The following is a 17,233-nucleotide window of genomic DNA, read 5'->3' as shown; positions in this document are numbered from 1 at the left end:
CAGAAGCACCCAGCTTTGTAAGATTTGTAACAGATTAGTATGATTGGAGCCAATGGTTCTAATGGAGTGGTGGACCCAAGAACTGTATCATTGCTAGCAAAATGGCAGAATTCATCTAGCATCAAAGTTGTCCTGCGAGAGCTTTGGCACCTAGTGATGTCTGAAGAAGTTGCAAAGCTCCTTTTAGCCACCTGAAGGACAGTGTAACAGCAGTTAATCCAAAAGAAAAACCACAGGCCCTCACCAATCCCCCATTTAATTTAAGCAGTCTTCATTTTCCAGTAGTAACTTTTTTTTGTATCTAGAAAAAGAGTTAAATGTCTAGTTAAGATTAGTGCCAAATTCAGTGAATGCCTCTGTGGCTAGCGCGGTGGCGGGAATCAAGGAGAAGAATCACACAGAGGGCTTTATTTATATTTGTAACTTTAAAAAAGAAAACAGTCTGCAGCAGATACAGTAAAATGTTAAGGTTTGATGAAACCAGATGATAGGTATATGGGTGTTAGTGAAAAAACAAAGTTCATGTGCAGGGGCTTGTTACCAACAGCATCTCTCCCCCTGATAATCATGATTTATTTTCACTCCAGAATTTTTTTTCTGTTCTCTTTTTTTAACTCTTTAGGACTCTTGCATGTTTGCCCAGGCCTCAAGGAAATAAAAGCTAAGTCTTTCTGAGATTAGAGACACTTGGTACTAAAGTGACATGTTCCTTAATTTATTCTTTACAGATAGTTTTTGATGAATGTCATAAAGCAAAAAACTTATGTCCTGTTGGTTCTTCAAAGCCAACCAAGACAGGCTTAGCAGTTTTAGAACTTCAGAACAAATTGCCAAAAGCCAGAGTTGTCTATGCTAGTGCCACTGGTGAGTTATTTAAAAGATAAAGATATCTTTTTACGTGTTACTTTTTTCAGCTGTAATATGTTTTGTTTGGGTGTTTTTCAGGTGCTTCTGAACCACGAAATATGGCCTATATGAACCGTCTTGGAATATGGGGTGAGGGAACTCCATTTAGAGAATTCAGTGACTTTATTCAGGCAGTAGAACGGAGGTAATGCAATTTACAGTGTACATTATTTGTTCTCAGTAGCAATCTAAAAGAGGTATTATTGCTAAAATCTCTTCCATGTATGTTAAAGCTCTACTATATTTAATGATAGTTACTGTGTGTTTTAATTTTATTCAGAGGTGTTGGTGCCATGGAAATAGTTGCTATGGATATGAAGCTTAGAGGAATGTACATTGCTCGACAGCTGAGCTTTACTGGAGTGACCTTCAAAATTGAGGAAGTTCTTCTTTCTCAGAGCTATGTTAAAATGTATAACAAAGCAGTCAAACTGGTGAGCCTTTTTTCCTTAACTCCTAGTATTTTTAATGTACCTGATGATGTTTTTGTTAGTTTTGTCCAGTGAAATGTTTGTCAGGTCACAGTATATTTCTGCCGTAAAACAGCAGATAAATCACTGGATCCTTTATTTTCCCAATTTTCTCTGTTACAGTAACTTAAAAGAAATAACCATTTATAGCATAGCGTGCATAGCTTTAATAATCAACATAAGTGTTTCCTAAAATTACTGTATTAGATAATAGGAATTTTGAGACAGCTCTGTGTGAATGTCCTAAAAAACATTTGTTTAGAGGTTCCCAAGTTACTGAAAGTGCTTCATTGAATTAATGTTAAATGTATCATACACATTCTTTTGATTGAATTAGTCATACTGAAGTAAATCACACTCAAAGATTGAAATATCTGTTGATTGTGTGCCTTCAGTGGGTCATTGCTCGAGAGCGGTTTCAGCAAGCTGCAGATCTGATTGATGCTGAGCAGAGAATGAAGAAATCCATGTGGGGTCAGTTCTGGTCTGCTCACCAGAGATTTTTCAAATACTTGTGCATAGCGTCCAAAGTTAAAAGGGTTGTGCAGCTAGCTCGAGAAGAAATCAAGAATGGAAAAGTAAGTTGGAGAATGCATTAACAGATGCGATTTTGGTTTTGTGTTGTAGTCTTTTGGGTGTTGAGGTTTTCTACTTATAAAAACCTTTGTTTCTAAAGGATAGTTGTCAGAGTATTAACAGTGAGACTTTAAAAAATACATTTTTACGACAATAAAAGCAATATGTATTTATAAAGAATTTGGATAGCTCAAAAAGATACAAACAAATAAACATCACTATAACTTGGCTATCCATACATGTAACCACTGATAGCATGGATATATAATACTTTAAAGGTTTTTCCTTTTTGGTGAATATATATCTACTTAAAGCACAAAAAACTGGAGCAGGGGCTTCAGTAGTGTTCACTTCTGTAGTACTATCACCTGGCTAAGTGTTTTACATATAGCACATTTCAAATATGCAAAATAAGACATTGGTACACATGTACAAAATGGGTAATTATTGTTTGAAATCTTTTTTAATTTATTTATTTTTGACCGTGCTGTGTGTGTGTTGCTGCATGGGCTTTTCTCTGGTTGCACTGCTTGGGCTTCTCATTGCCGTGACTTCTCTTGTTATGGAGCATGGACTCTAGGGCATGTGGGTTTCAGTAGTTGTGGTGCAAGGGCTTAGTTGCTCTGTGGCATGTGGGATCCTCCCAGATCAGGGATCGAATCCGTGTCTGCTACATTGGCAAGTGGATTCTTTACCAGTGAGCCACCAGGGAAGCCTTGAAATCTTTTTTTAAAACTAAATGTGTAAAATATGTTGTAAGAAACCATATATCTATTTTTATTTATAATTAATAGCATTCTTTTTTTCCCTCCAGTGTGTTGTAATTGGTCTGCAGTCTACGGGAGAAGCTAGAACATTAGAAGCCTTGGAAGAGGGCGGGGGAGAATTGAATGATTTTGTTTCAACTGCCAAGTAATGTTTACGGTTTTGAGTCTTTACTAAGATTAGTTTAAATGTTAGCATTTCCTGGAGGCAAAATTTTTGCCTTTTAAATTTAAGTTTTTCTGATCTGAGTTTTCATAATCCTGTGTATCCATAGCAATATATCTCTTGAAAAACAGTAACATAGAAATACTGAAATGTTAAGTATTTTAACATTATATGTCTAGTATTTGGACTAATGGAAGGGCTTGATTTCTGTTTTGTACATCTTGGGATTCTGACAGCTTGGTTTCAGTTTTGTTTTGGCTTTGCGTATTTGAAACCGCCAGTATCCAGTGGTATAATAATGGTTTCATTTATTCCAGTTTATTATACTTTAGTGTAAACATTGCAGATAATCCTTGAAAAGTCAAAAGAATTTTAAGAAAGGCTTTAGACGTTATTTTTTGCTTTGCTTAACCAGACAGTTCCAACTCTGGGAGTAAAATTAGTAAAATAACTTTTGTCACCATGCTGTCTTTTGCCTTAGGGGATACATTCAAGTGGCTCCTCTTAAGACATAATTTAAAACTCCTTTAAATGCAGAGCATGCACCTGCTAATCTGTATCTTGCCTAGTGCTGCCTCTGAGATGATAGGTACTGCATGGCTAGTGCAGCAGTTGAAATGGCTACTCCAATATGAGATGACCTTCAAGTATGAAATATGCACCAAGTTTCAAAGACTTAAGGAAATAGAATGTAAAACATTTCATTGTAACATTTTATAGTGACAAGTTGTTTTCTGTAACTTTTAAATGTAGCTCCTGGAAGTGAAAGTCACTCAGTCCTGTTCCACTCTTTGTGACCCCATGGACTGTATAGTCCATGGAATTCTCTAGGCCAGAATATTGGAGTGGGTAGCCTTTCCCTTCTCCAGGGGATCTTTCCAACCCAGGGATTGAACCCAGGTCTCCCGCATTGCAGGCAGATTCTTTGCCAGCTGAGCCAAGAGGGGAACCCACGAATACTGGAGTGGATGGCCTATCCCTTCTCCAGTGGGTCTTCCTGACCCAGTAACTGAACTGGGGTCTCCTGCATTGCAGGCGGAATTTTTACCAACTGAGCTATCAGGGAAGCCATAATGCAGCTTCTAGAAAGTGTAAAAGTTGTGCTTGGTTTGCATTATATTTCAGTTGGATAATCTTGCCTAGAGTACTGAAATTCTTCTGACTTGGATTATCAGTATCTTGTAAGATTGAATAAACTTTTGTTTTTGTTTTTTAGTAAGACATAGATTTGATTATTTTTAACTCTTTCACATACCTGAAAATGGAAATATATGTGAAATAAATTGGTTAAAGGATTGTTAAAGTCCTTTACATTCAGAGTCCAGCTGTTCTGAATGACTTTTTGACTCAGTCCCTTATGTTCAGTTGTTCCACATGGAGTCCTGTGCTGCAGCATTTCTGAAAAAGAAACCATTGGTGTTGAGTTCCTAAGCTGGCTTTATAATTATGTGGAGCTAACCTACTTGTGGTATCCAGTTTGGAGATGCTGCTAATAAAGTGTACTTATTTTAAGCAAATACTTTCAGTAGTATTTTATATATAATAATTTTGCATACTGAGCCACTGACTGTCACTTTTTTATCTCTTCTACGAACAGAGGAGTGTTACAGTCACTCATTGAAAAACACTTCCCTGCTCCGGACAGAAAAAAGCTTTATAGTTTGCTGGGAATTGATTTGACAGCTCCAAGTAACAGCAGTTCACCAAGAGATAGTCCTTGTAAGGAAAATAAAACAAAGAAGCGAAAAGGTGGGTACTTTCCTTTAAATGGTGCTGAAAGTAATATAAACTTGAGCATTTTGATGCAAGCTGTATTTTGAGCATGTACTGCCTTCAAAAGATGCTTACTCCTTGGAAGGAAAGTTATGACCAACCTAGGCAGCATATTAAAAAGCAGAGACATTACTTTGTCAACAGAGATCTGTCTAGTCAAGGCTATGGTTTTTCCAGTGGTCATGTATGGATGTGAGAGTTGGACTATTAAAGAAAGCTGAGCACTGAAGAATTGATGCTTTTGAACTGTGGTGTTGGAGAAGACTCTTGAGAGTCCCTTGGACTGCAAGGAGATCCAACCAGTCCATCCTAAAGGAGATCAGTCCTGGGTGTTCATTGGAAGGACTGATGTTGAAGCTGAAACTCCAATACTTTGGCCATCTGATTCGAAGAGCTGACTCATTGGAATAGACCCTGATGCTGGGAAAGATTGAGGGCAGGAGGAGAAGGGGATGACAGAGGCTGAGATGGTTGGATGGCATCACTGACTCAATGGACATGGGTTTGGGTGGACTCCGGGAGTTGGTGATGGACAGGGAGGCCTTGTGTGTTGGCAGTTCATGGAGTTGCAAAGAGTCTGAGTGAGGACTGACTGAGCTGAACTGAATTGCCTTCCTTAAATTGGATCGTGTAGTGTTTGATTTGTTTTTAAAGGAAGTGTCTTTTATTTATTTGACTGCATGTCTTGTGGGATCTGAGTTCCCTGACCAGGGATTGAATCTGGAGCCAAAAAGCATGAAGTCCTAACCAGTGGACCACGGAATTCCCATGGCCCATATCGTTTTGAATGCACAAATAGTCCCCATTTTAAATTGTGACTTTAACAGTTTGGTGCTAGGCACTATGTTGAGCACCGCCCACATGTGGTCTTGTTTAACTACAAGGGATCCACATGAAAGGCTTTAGTTTTTCAGTTTTATAGACAGGAAATGAAGGCACAGAAAGAGGTTAGGCAATATCCCTAGGTTCACACAACTACTGGATGATAAATGGGGAACCAAAATCTGGGCCTTTCTGTTGTTGATGCTGTGTGTGGGTGTGTGAGAGTATGTGTGTGCATGCATGCATGCTCAGTTGCTGCTTTCGTGTCCAATTCTTTGCGACCCTGTGGACTATAGCGTGCCAGGCTCCCCTGTCCATGGGGATTCTCCAGGCAGGAATACTGGAGGGGCTTGCCATGCCTTCCTCCAGGGCATCTTGCAGACCCAGGAATCAAACCCACGTCTCCTCCATTGCAGGCAGATAGATTCTTTACCCACTGAGCCACCTGGGAAGCCTGTGTGTTTATATCATCTTCTTTAAAGAGACTTTTGTTAGTTTATTACTTAATTATTAGGCATACACTCATTTATGTTTGTTAGACATTTTATAAAAATTGCAAAGTTGGATTTGTGTTGACGTGCTTACTAAGCTCTTTGCCTTTTAGAAGTTAACATCTCAGGCTCTCTCTAAAATGCTGATAAGAACGTACATGATGCTGTGTGTTCTAAACACAGTGCCTGACACTTTAACCTTGTATTTTCATCTGTTTCAAGAAATGCTTTTTTCCTTATATTTTTAATATGCCTGAAAGTAGGTTGGCTATTATAATTGGCAATATCTTTTATTTTGGTGACACAAAAAGTGTCTATGGCCTAGAGTCAGTGACCTGTTAGAGTGGTCACTGAATGGTCATGTTTCCCTTTTCTGAATTATCTTCTCACCATTTCATTAGTATGTGAACCTTTTTAATGTTCTTATCAGTTTAACTTTTTTTTTTTCCATTTATTTTTATTAGTTGTGGGCTAATTACAGTACTTTAGTGGTTTTTGCCATACATTGACATGAATCAGCCATGGATTTACATGTGTTCCCCATCCTGAACCCCCCTACCATCTCCCTCCCCATCCCGTCCCTCTGGGTCTTCCCAGTGCACCAGCCCTGAGCACTTGTCTCATGTATCAGCCTGGGCTGGTGATCTGTTTCACCCTTGATAATATACATGTTTCAATGCTATTCTCTCAAAATATCCCACCCTCGCCTTCTCCCACAGAGTCCCAAATTCTGTTCTGTACATCTGTGTCTCTTTTTCTGTTTTGCATATAGGGTTATCGTTACCATCTTTTTAAATTCCATATATGCGTTAGTATACTGTACTGGTCTTTATCTTTCTGGCTTACTTCACTCTGTATAATGGGCTCCAGTTTCATCCATCTCATTAGAACTGATTCAAATGAATTCTTTTTAGTGGCTGAGTAATATTCCATGGTGTATATGTACCATAGCTTCCTTATCCATTCGTCTGTTGATGGGCATCTAGGTTGCTTCCATGTCCTGGCTATTATAAACAGTGCTGTGATGAACATTGGGGTGTGCGTGTCTCTTTCAGATCTGGTTTCCTCGGTGTGTATGCCCAGGAGTGGGATTGCTGGGTCATATGGCAGTTCTATTTCCAGTTTTTTAAGGAATCTCCACACTGTTCTCCATGGTGGCTGTACTAGTTTGCATTCCCACCAACAGTGTAAGAGGGTTCCCTTTTCTCCACACCCTCTCCAACATTTATTGCTTGTTGGACTTTTGGATAGCAGCCATCCTGACTGGCGTGTAATGGTACCTCATTGCGGTTTTGATTTGCATTTCTCTGATAATGAGTGATGCTGAGCATCTTTTCTTGTGTGTGTTAGCCATCTGTATGTCTTCTTTGGAGAATTGTCTGTTTAGATCTTTGGCCCCATTTTTTGATTGGGTCATTTATTTTTCTGGAATTGAGCTGCAGGAGTTGCTTGTATATTTTTGAGATTAATCCTTTGTCTATTTCTTCATTTGCTATTATTTTCTCCCATTCTGAAGGCTGTCTTTTCACCTTGCTTATAGTTTCCTTTGTTGTGCAAAAGCTTTTAAGTTTAATTAGGTCCCATTTGTTTATTTTTGCTTTTATTTCCAATATTCTGGGAGATGGGTCATAGAGGATCTTGCTGTGATTTATGTCAGAGAGTGTTTTGCCTATGTTCTCCTCTAGGAGTTTTATAGTTTCTGGTCTTACATTTAGATCTTTAATCCATGTTGAGTTTATTTTTGTGTATGGTATTAGAGAGTGTTCTGGTTTCATTCTTTTACAAGTGGTTGACCAGTTTTCCCAGCCTTGTTTAACTTTTAAAAATGCAGTTTTGTAGATTTCTTTTTGGTAGTATTCTATAAAGTACTTAAGTAGTTTAAAAACCTGTAATTATTAGGCCTTGTCTCTCAACCTGCTACACAAATTCTGACAGTGCCAGAGATTGTTTCATCTTTGTTGTCCTGAATTTTGAAACTTATGCACTTGAAGGCTGTCTCGAGTTTGTACTTATATACATAATTTTTCCTAAATATAATTGTATATAACCTGACTTCTTATAGGAGTCCAAAAGGCTGTCATTGTTCATGAATTTTTAATTGTTCTTGTATGCTGCTGCTGCTGCTTATTCGATTCAGTCATGTTTGACTCTGTGCAGTCGTATGGACTGCAGCCTGCCAGGCTCCTGTCCATGGGATTCTCTAGGCAAGAGTAGTAGAATGGGTTGCCTTCCTCTCTTCCTTGTTCTTGTATACTTATGCAGATACTTTTCTTCTGTAGTTCTCTTTTGAATTAGTTAACTGTATTAGCTTATGAACTAAATATAATTTCCTAACTTTTACCACAGTGCATTTTGACTCTCTTGGGTTTGGGTTTTGTGGGCAGGTGAAGAAATAACTCGAGAAGCCAAAAAAGCACGAAAAATAGGTGGCCTTACTGGTAGCAGTTCTGATGATAGTGGAAGTGAATCTGATGCCTCTGATAATGAAGAAAGTGACTATGAGAGCTCTAAAAACATGAGTTCTGGAGACGATGATGATTTCAATCCATTCAGAGATGAGTCTAGTGAGGATGATGAAGATGGTAAGTTCTTTAATATTTTAAATATAAACTAAAGCATCCTTATTTCTGTGTATTTGAAATGGGATATTTCAAATATCCCATTTGAAAAAAAAAAACACCTTTTTTTTCCTGTAAAAATTATCAGATAGATTCTAATCTTTGCTTTGTGGGAGCTCCAAGTTTGTCTGTCTTCTGGCAGTTGAGCTCATTTATGTAAGGTCATGACGTCAATTTTGTTCAATTATGTTTAACCTCAAACCATGGCATTTACCTCATGGTGTATGGATGTACTGGACCGCTATAGCTGGTGGTGGTTTACAAGTTGTTGGTCAACAATACAAAAAAACTCAATGGTGGTTTCCTTTGGAAATTCTGTACTTGTGTTAACAAATGATTTATGTCTTTCCTTAACTTTTAGATCCCTGGTTAATCAGAAAAGATCATAAGAAAAACAAAGACAAAAAAAAAAGGAAAAGTATAGATCCAGATTCTATTCAAAGTGCCTTATTAGCATCAGGTCTTGGATCAAAACGACCTAGTTTTTCTTCTACACCAGTTATTTCACCTGCTCCTAATAGTGCACCAGGTAACCACGTGGACGTTTGCTTTGTCTGTGAAATGTACTTTCAAACAAAACAAATATTTAAACTGTGTACTGATTTTTAACACATGTACTTTATCTAGCTAACAGTAACACCAACAGCAACAGTAGCCTTATAACAAGTCAGGATGCCGTGGAAAGGGCCCAACAGATGAAGAAAGACCTACTTGATAAACTAGAAAAATTAGCTGAAGACCTCCCTCCTAATACCCTGGATGAACTTATTGATGAACTTGGGGGCCCTGAGAATGTTGCTGAGGTAAATATGACTTAAACGCGGTTGATTCTGTCCTAGGTAATTTTTCTTTGCCACTTACAAACCCTTTAGAACGAGTAATATATTGTTTCCTCATAAAATTATCTAATATCCTCTCTGAGATCTGAGAACCCTTGTTCTACTCTAGTTGTCATCCTAGAGCAAGTGAGTTCCTTCCCCTAGTGTCTTCAGTATCTGCCCCAAGACTCAGACCTCTGTTATTGCCCCTGTCACACAGCCTTTGTTGTCATTGCCACATGTCGGTTTTCTCCACTGAATTTGAACTTTTTAAAACCAGGCTTTATGTTGCAGTGTTTGTTGTCCCCTGCCTGGCACCTGGTCTGGGTGAGGATGCACAGTGCACATTGGCTTCCTTTTCCTTTCACCTCCACCATGTTTCTCTAGTGGGAGTCGTGAACTTCCTGCACCACAGTCAGATACGTTAATTGTAAACGACATTGTTTGACTTTGCAGATGACTGGCCGCAAGGGGAGGGTTGTAAGCAATGATGATGGAAGCATATCTTATGAGTCAAGATCTGAACTTGATGTTCCTGTGGAAATACTAAATATTACAGAAAAACAAAGATTTATGGATGGAGATAAGGTATGTTTTTCTGGGATGCATTTTGGTGAAAAGAATTATGCCCATACATTTCAAGTGTATTTAAAGCTCTTGTTATATATTTTAAAGATTGTAGGTAGAGGTATTATCAATTATTTTATGTATTTGTTTCACTAGTAATTTAGGCCCATGTCCATTAGGAATTATGTATTAGTTGGGATCAGGTTTGGCTGTTAGTGACAGAAAACCCACGATCACAGTGACTTAAAGTGGAAGTTCGTTTTTCTCATGTAGAAATTTTGTTAGAACAGCACTGGCATGACCCCTTGAAGACTAGGTTGCTTCTGTCTTGGTACTTTTTATGCAGACTTGCGTTTCCAAGTTAACCTCCATATTCCATGACAGCTATTTCACATTCGGTCATTACACCTCTGTGTTTCAGCCAGCAGAGAGAAAAAAAGATGGAGACATATCTTCAATTAGGGACATTTCCTGGACATTGTCAATGTAACCTGCTGGCTGGAGTGTGCCCACACTTAGCTGTAAGGGAAACTGGAAATGTAGTCTTGATTTTGAGTGTGCTTGTAACCATGCACAGCTAAAATGAAGGGTTCTATAATTTAAGGAGAATACATAGTGGTGGATGTTTTCCTGCTTGTCTTTGTGCAAAAGTGATCTTTTATTTTTTCTCCTTCCACTTGATATAGAATATTGCTATCATCTCAGAAGCTGCCAGCTCGGGTATTTCATTACAAGCGGATAGAAGAGCTAAAAATCAAAGGCGGAGAGTTCATATGACTCTGGAGTTACCATGGAGTGCTGATAGAGCAATTCAGCAATTTGGTAAGTCCTGCACTGAATTTCACTTCACTGGGGAAAATACTTTAATATTGGACATAGTAAAACTCAACGCATGTGTCGGTTTTGGAGATACTTGGGTATTACATGTACCTTAAAGTATAGAGTACATCATGAATGTATTTCAAGAATGGGGCTCCTTAGGAATATCTTTTTTGCAGACCTCTGGGGATGTACATTACCTGTGTCAGCAGCTGCCACTTGATGTCCTTTTCAACCCCCAGTGGCTTGAGTGAGGGCACATTGCTCCTCCCTTCCCCTTCCATCTTCATGTCCCATGACCTGGCAATTTAAAAAAAAAGACAAGAAAAATTAAAATTTTTTTTGGAGATTCCAGAGCAGCTGTGCATCAGCAACATTGTGGTCAACCAAACTGGGGTAGCACTTAATAATGCGATTATCACTTAACAGTTTTATGGGAGCTTTTGTTCTCTTGCAATGAAGAGTGTTACTCTCAATACAAATGTTGTTCAAGTCATTGTTTGCAATTTTTTCCTTTTTGGGGAATTGGGGTGATTACATTCTTTACTGTATTTTCAGGATCCCAGCTTACTATTAAGTGCTAGGAGTAGATCTCAGAACACTAGTATCTAGCAAACACAATCAATCAGTGATTTTTTTTTTTAATGTTGTTACAGGACGGACTCATAGATCAAATCAAGTTACCGCTCCTGAATATGTGTTTCTGATTTCTGAATTGGCAGGAGAACAGAGATTTGCATCTATTGTTGCTAAAAGACTTGAGAGTTTGGTAAGTTTTTTAGTTACATAGATGTGTGTAAAAGATGGTGTATGTTACTTGTCTTCTTTGCCTTGATTGGAAATTTTATATTTGGATAGGGCGCACTTACACATGGAGACAGAAGAGCAACAGAATCTAGAGATCTGAGCCGGTTCAACTTCGATAATAAGGTACATTTCAGCTGTCAGTATCTGAAAAATTGTGGCAGTGTATGGTGTCTATGAGGAACAGAAAGGTCAAGTGGTTACTGTTTAAAACTTTTAAGTTGCCTCCTCTTATGATTTTGCTGTAAAATCATGGCTTCCTGTAAAATGAAAGCAATTAAGTCTTCGGTGATCAAATGTGCAGTATAATGACCTCTTCCCTGTGGGAAAAGAGGATTATAATAAACATTTGTGGATGAATCAAGTGGGAGTTCCCAGTAGTAAAGAAAGTTGTTAATTTATTGAATGCCTGCTGTGTGCAAAGGTGTGAATGAGGCACTAGGCCATGTAAAGTTTACATAAAGGTAATTGAGTCCTGCTATTTTTTACTGTTTGGTACAATAGTAGTTTTTATAACATTCATTTGGTCATGTAATTGAAGAGTATCCAAATGCTGAAACTGGTTAAATGTCTTTGTTTTTTTTATTGCAGTATGGAAGAAATGCTTTAGAAATTGTCATGAAATCCATCGTAAACCTAGATTCTCCTATGGTATCACCACCTCCAGACTATCCTGGAGAATTCTTTAAAGGTAACTTTAAAAAATAATCATAAAAAAGGAAAATGAGTACTGACAAGTCTCACCTGTTAGAAGGTACTAAAACCCATTCTAAGAGGTGCTGTTGCCTTTAGTTTTCTTTGGACATAAAATGTATGAAATTTAGAAATTGATGGTTATCAGACACCTAAATTAACCTCTTATAATAAGCAGTAGATTTACTAAATTTCATTCAGGTAAAGTGACTTTACTCTTGAATTTATTGCATGTTGTATAATTTTAGATTACTAGAGGAAAAATGGTTTTGGTAGAGTAATTGAAGATGACTATGTCAAATAACTTTTTGCATTTAATTTTAAGTATCTGGGTAAATCTGTGAAGGTTAGTGGAGTGTATAAATATTGATAAAACAAAATTGGCCATATGTTAACAGTTGTTAAAACTGGATAATAGGTACATGTGGGTTCATAGAATATTCTCGTTTTACATTTGTGTATATTTGGAAATTTTTATATTAAAGAAGTCCTAAATAGTGCTATAGAAATTCTTAGATGTGTAGATTTTACCCCATTACTTTTAGTAGTCTGAGAGATTTTAGTAGTTGAGGAAACTATGAAAGTATTTTGGAGAATAAATAGAGGTAAGATACTTGAAACATTGCCATTAAGTTAGCGTTTGTTCCCTAGGAAGTCCTTTCCAATTGAACTGTGTTTACTGTTGGTAATAGTCCATATTGACACAGCTGGCAGGGCTGTTTATAATCACTGATGGCATGTAACGAAACAAAAACCTATAAAACTTTAGCCCTGTTCTTTTTCTCCCTCTTCTTGTTTTCTTTTTGTTTGGTCACTGGAGGGATTGTCAAAACAACTCCCCAGTTTATTTCTAGTTCTGAAATAGTACATGTTATTTAGTCACTGTCAGTAATGAAAGCTAATCTAAAAGTGAATAATGAGGAGCCAATAAATACTCTCTTTAACTACCTGCCCACTTCCAGTCTCATCTGGTAAGGTTACAAATGTTGACAGTTTGAACAAGAGCAGTCTAACAAACCCTTGTCCATGTTTGTCTAAACACAGAGCTTTTTTAAAAACATACTATTTGCAACATACTTTTCTCAGTATATCACAGACATACATCTTTTATAAGTCATTAGCTATAGCATGAACACGTTTTTAACAGTTGTGTAATATTCTCCATCTAGCTATGCAACAGTTCTTCAGTTATTCCTTTATTGATATTCAAGTAGTTTTAATTTTTTTGCATCACAAAGTGCTGGAATTATAATGGCTATCCTTCTATTCAGGTAATTTCTTCATAGAATGGATTCCTAAAATGAGGATTTTTTGCATTGGAGCTCTTTGTCTACAGAATTGTCATGTCACCTGCAGAATCTAAACATTTGAAGCATGTAGCAGTCTAGCTAATTAAATAAACATGTAAATAGGATATAATTATGTTTCCTATTGACCCGTTTCTCTTTCTTAAACACTTATTCAGTAAGTCTGGGTTGGAGCCTGGACTCCAGTATTTTTTTTTTTTAAGTTTTATTAGTCATCATCTTAGTAACATAATTCAGAACATGTTGACCGTTATACTTGTTGCTTATCTTTTGCATCTCCTTGTCAATACTGATAGGTAATGTTTAGAAAGGAAACATTATTTCCTTATTTACACAGTTATTTAATCACTATCATGCTGTGTATTCAAAATTCAAAATTGATTCTGTGAGCAGAGCAGGTTTGTAGCCTGGAATCTCCACTGTGAAAGATGGTTGTTACAAAGATAAGACATCTTAGTTAGAGTTCTAGGATTTCAAAGTGCCTAAAGATATTTAGGGTCTGTGCGTTCCTTTTAATTCAGCTAATAGGAATTATGGAAGATATGTATGCTAAAACTTGATCTGGTTTAATTAGTTAGGTAACAGCTCATTGAGTCATTTGAACTATAACATTTTTTATATATTTTGTTTTATTTTAGATGTTCGACAAGGACTGATAGGAGTTGGCCTAATAAATGTAGAAGATCGTTCGGGAATCCTTACTCTAGATAAAGGTAATAATATGAGTTTCACATATGTACATAACTATTGCTGTATCATTACAGCCCATTTTGTTTGTTTTTATCAGTTTGAAGGGGAAGTTTCAAGTCTGTTGGTCTGTCTCTCAGTACTTAGTGTTCACAAAACATACCTGGTGGGTTTTGCTATGATGTTTATTCAAAAAATTAAACCTCTATTCTCTTCTCTCTATGTAGCAACAGTTCTCAAACTAGGTTGCAGGTATGAGCAACTGTTGAGCTTTTTGAAAGTACTTAAGCCAGGGCAGGAGCTCAGGCAGTGGTAATTTTCCAGAGCTCCAGGGCGTTCTACTTGTGCAGCAAAAGTTGAGCTTCACTGACTTCTGGCACTTAATAACTTTACAAGTTATGACTTAATGTTGGAAAGCATTCTTATGTGCTAAATTGTATTCATATTTTCAGTAAGTAAAGTTGAAGATACAGAAATCTAATTTGGCAAACATCCTTTGACCGCATAGTGTAGCTATACTAATAGCTAGAGGTAGAAGCGGTCAAAGTATAGGCCCGTTCTGCAAACAGTACAAGAACTGTGAGAGAAGACTTTGGAGAAGAAAGTGAGACTTGAACTAGGCTGAGATGAATAAACTTGTTAAATTGCCATTTGAATGCCTTAAATCATTCATAAAATTTTGTCATTGCAGATTATAACAACATAGGAAAATTCTTAAACAGAATTTTGGGCATGGAAGTACATCAACAGAATGCATTATTTCAGTATTTTGCAGACACGCTTACTGCAGTAGTTCAAAATGCCAAAAAAAATGGAAGATATGATATGGGAATCTTAGGTAAGTTGGGAAATTTTTAAAATGTCATGTGTATTCCTGATGAAATTTTTTTTTATACTTATGCATTGCTTTTTCTTATTCAAGATCTTGGTTCTGGAGATGAAAAAGTGAGGAAAAGTGATGTTAAGAAGTTTCTGACTCCAGGATATTCAACATCTGGCCATGTAGAATTATACACAGTAAGCGTGTAAAATGTGCTCATTCAAGTATAGTGTGCTTTTCTGATAGGCATCGTAAGAAGTGAGTTTAATTTAAATTTCATTACTACTTTTTTTTAAACAGATAAGTGTGGAGAGGGGAATGTCCTGGGAGGAAGCTACCAAGATTTGGGCTGAGCTGACAGGACCAGATGATGGCTTTTATTTGTCACTGCAAGTAAGACTTGTTTCCAATAAATGTTAATTGTTAAGATATGTGTTTTCATTGCCAGCATTGTAATTATGTTTGCATTGTACTGATTTTCCAACTGTATTTAGCTTTCTCTATTATGATAATTTATCACTGTAAGTGTGAAGCATTTTTAAGAGTTTTTGAGGACTATTATTAAATGCAAGTTTTAAATTATTACATATTTGAGGACTTCCCTGGTGGTCCAGTGGTTAAGACTCCGTGTTTCCACTGCAGGGGGCATGGGTTCTATCCTTGGTCAAGAAACTGAGATTCTCCTTACCACTCAGCATGGCCAAAAAGAATTGCATATTCTTAGTAAATGGAACTTTTTCCCCCATAATATAGTGAGTGACCTTTAGTCATAATAATGCTTTATATCTTCAAGATTCAGTTTTCAGTTACTAATGTAACTACTGTCATTAGTTTAGTATTTGCTTGTGGACAGAGCTAAGGGGAGAGAGAGTGTGTGTATACATATTTACATTTAGACATACACATGTACACAGATTAGTACATATTTATTTATCCTAATTAAAACTATGGAATTTTAGTTTTACCTCTTCTCTGATACTTTGGTCTTCTTTCTTCCACACCAATAATCCTTGTTCTTCAGGGCACAAAGAATGATAAAATATTATGGACACTCTACCCCAATATTCCTGAAACTACTTTTTTAAAATAACTTGTTTGCATATACTTACCCCATTCTATTTAAAAAATAGTTACACTATTTCTGCATGTCAGCATCTGACAATGATATAGTATACTCTGCTTTTAACCCTTAATTAATCTTAGTTCTATAGGTGATGACAGTTTTACCAGACATGAAGTCTGTTATTTCACATTTTCACTTCTTGAATATCTTAAAAGATGCTACTATTTACTCTTCTCAGATAGAGTTGCTGTCAGAGTTTGATGATGTTCTAATTTCGTTTCCATTTTATATTTAATTGTTCTTTTGTGCCTGTATGTACGAAGGATTCTTTAAAGTTTGGTAATTTTATTAGAGTTTATCTTGTATTAGTCATTCTTGGTCAGTATTCTGAGGTAGTTGGTATGCTCTTTTAATATGTAGTTTCAAATCTTTATTTTAGAAAGTTTTTGAATTATTTTTATTTGTAAAATTTTTAGTATTTCCTTCCTTGAATTTCTCCATTACTAGGTCTCCTCTTATCCACACATTAGATCTTTACTTGCCTTTAATATTTATTTTCTCTTGAATTCTTAATCTTTATTTATTTTTCTCTTAACAGCTTCATTGAGATATAATTCACATATTGTACACTTACTTAAGTGTATAATTTAATGATTTCTGGCATATTACAGAATTTTTAAAGTTAGGGTAAAATATATAACAAACTTGCCATTTTATCCATTTTAAAGTGTACAATTTAGTGGCATTGATTATATTCACAGTGCTGTCCAGCCATCACCCTTACACAGCTCCCCCAGCCTCTGATAACCTCTCATCTCTTTTCTGTCTATAAATTTGCCTATCTTAAAAATTTGCATATCTTGGTACCTCATATAAATGGACTCATGCAGTATATGACGTTTGTGTATGGCTTCTTCCACTCAGCATATTGTTTTCAGGGTTCATCCATGTTGTAACCTGTGTCAGTTCTTTATTCCTTTTTGTGAGTCTTCTCCAACACCACAGTTCAAAAGCATCAATTCTTCGGTGCTCAGCTTTCTTTATAGTCCAACTCTCACATCCATACATG

General features: G+C 36.7%; 1 protein-coding gene across 4 annotated transcripts in view; it reads left to right on the top strand.

Moving 5' to 3' along the window:
• SBNO1 (strawberry notch homolog 1) overlaps nucleotides 1–17,233 on the top strand; it is a 56,555-nt gene that overhangs the window by 25,696 nt on the left and 13,626 nt on the right. For all 4 annotated transcript variants that reach the window (XM_043442102.1, XM_043442105.1, XM_043442085.1 and 1 more), the window contains exons 11-28: nucleotides 729–864; nucleotides 946–1,051; nucleotides 1,187–1,340; nucleotides 1,772–1,954; nucleotides 2,767–2,864; nucleotides 4,480–4,631; nucleotides 8,353–8,550; nucleotides 8,948–9,115; nucleotides 9,214–9,389; nucleotides 9,861–9,992; nucleotides 10,658–10,793; nucleotides 11,447–11,559; nucleotides 11,649–11,720; nucleotides 12,186–12,285; nucleotides 14,233–14,307; nucleotides 14,973–15,119; nucleotides 15,204–15,298; nucleotides 15,402–15,494. In XM_043442102.1, coding sequence (XP_043298037.1) covers nucleotides 729–864; nucleotides 946–1,051; nucleotides 1,187–1,340; nucleotides 1,772–1,954; nucleotides 2,767–2,864; nucleotides 4,480–4,631; nucleotides 8,353–8,550; nucleotides 8,948–9,115; nucleotides 9,214–9,389; nucleotides 9,861–9,992; nucleotides 10,658–10,793; nucleotides 11,447–11,559; nucleotides 11,649–11,720; nucleotides 12,186–12,285; nucleotides 14,233–14,307; nucleotides 14,973–15,119; nucleotides 15,204–15,298; nucleotides 15,402–15,494 — 2,334 coding nt within the window. The remainder of the gene's footprint in view (nucleotides 1–728; nucleotides 865–945; nucleotides 1,052–1,186; nucleotides 1,341–1,771; nucleotides 1,955–2,766; nucleotides 2,865–4,479; nucleotides 4,632–8,352; nucleotides 8,551–8,947; nucleotides 9,116–9,213; nucleotides 9,390–9,860; nucleotides 9,993–10,657; nucleotides 10,794–11,446; nucleotides 11,560–11,648; nucleotides 11,721–12,185; nucleotides 12,286–14,232; nucleotides 14,308–14,972; nucleotides 15,120–15,203; nucleotides 15,299–15,401; nucleotides 15,495–17,233) is intronic.

This window comes from Cervus canadensis, chromosome 1 (assembly GCF_019320065.1).
Source record: "Cervus canadensis isolate Bull #8, Minnesota chromosome 1, ASM1932006v1, whole genome shotgun sequence".
In the NCBI taxonomy this organism is placed as follows: domain Eukaryota; kingdom Metazoa; phylum Chordata; class Mammalia; order Artiodactyla; family Cervidae; genus Cervus; species Cervus canadensis.
The sequence above is the reverse complement of the archived record's forward strand: the minus strand, read 5'-3'. Positions and strand labels throughout refer to the sequence as shown.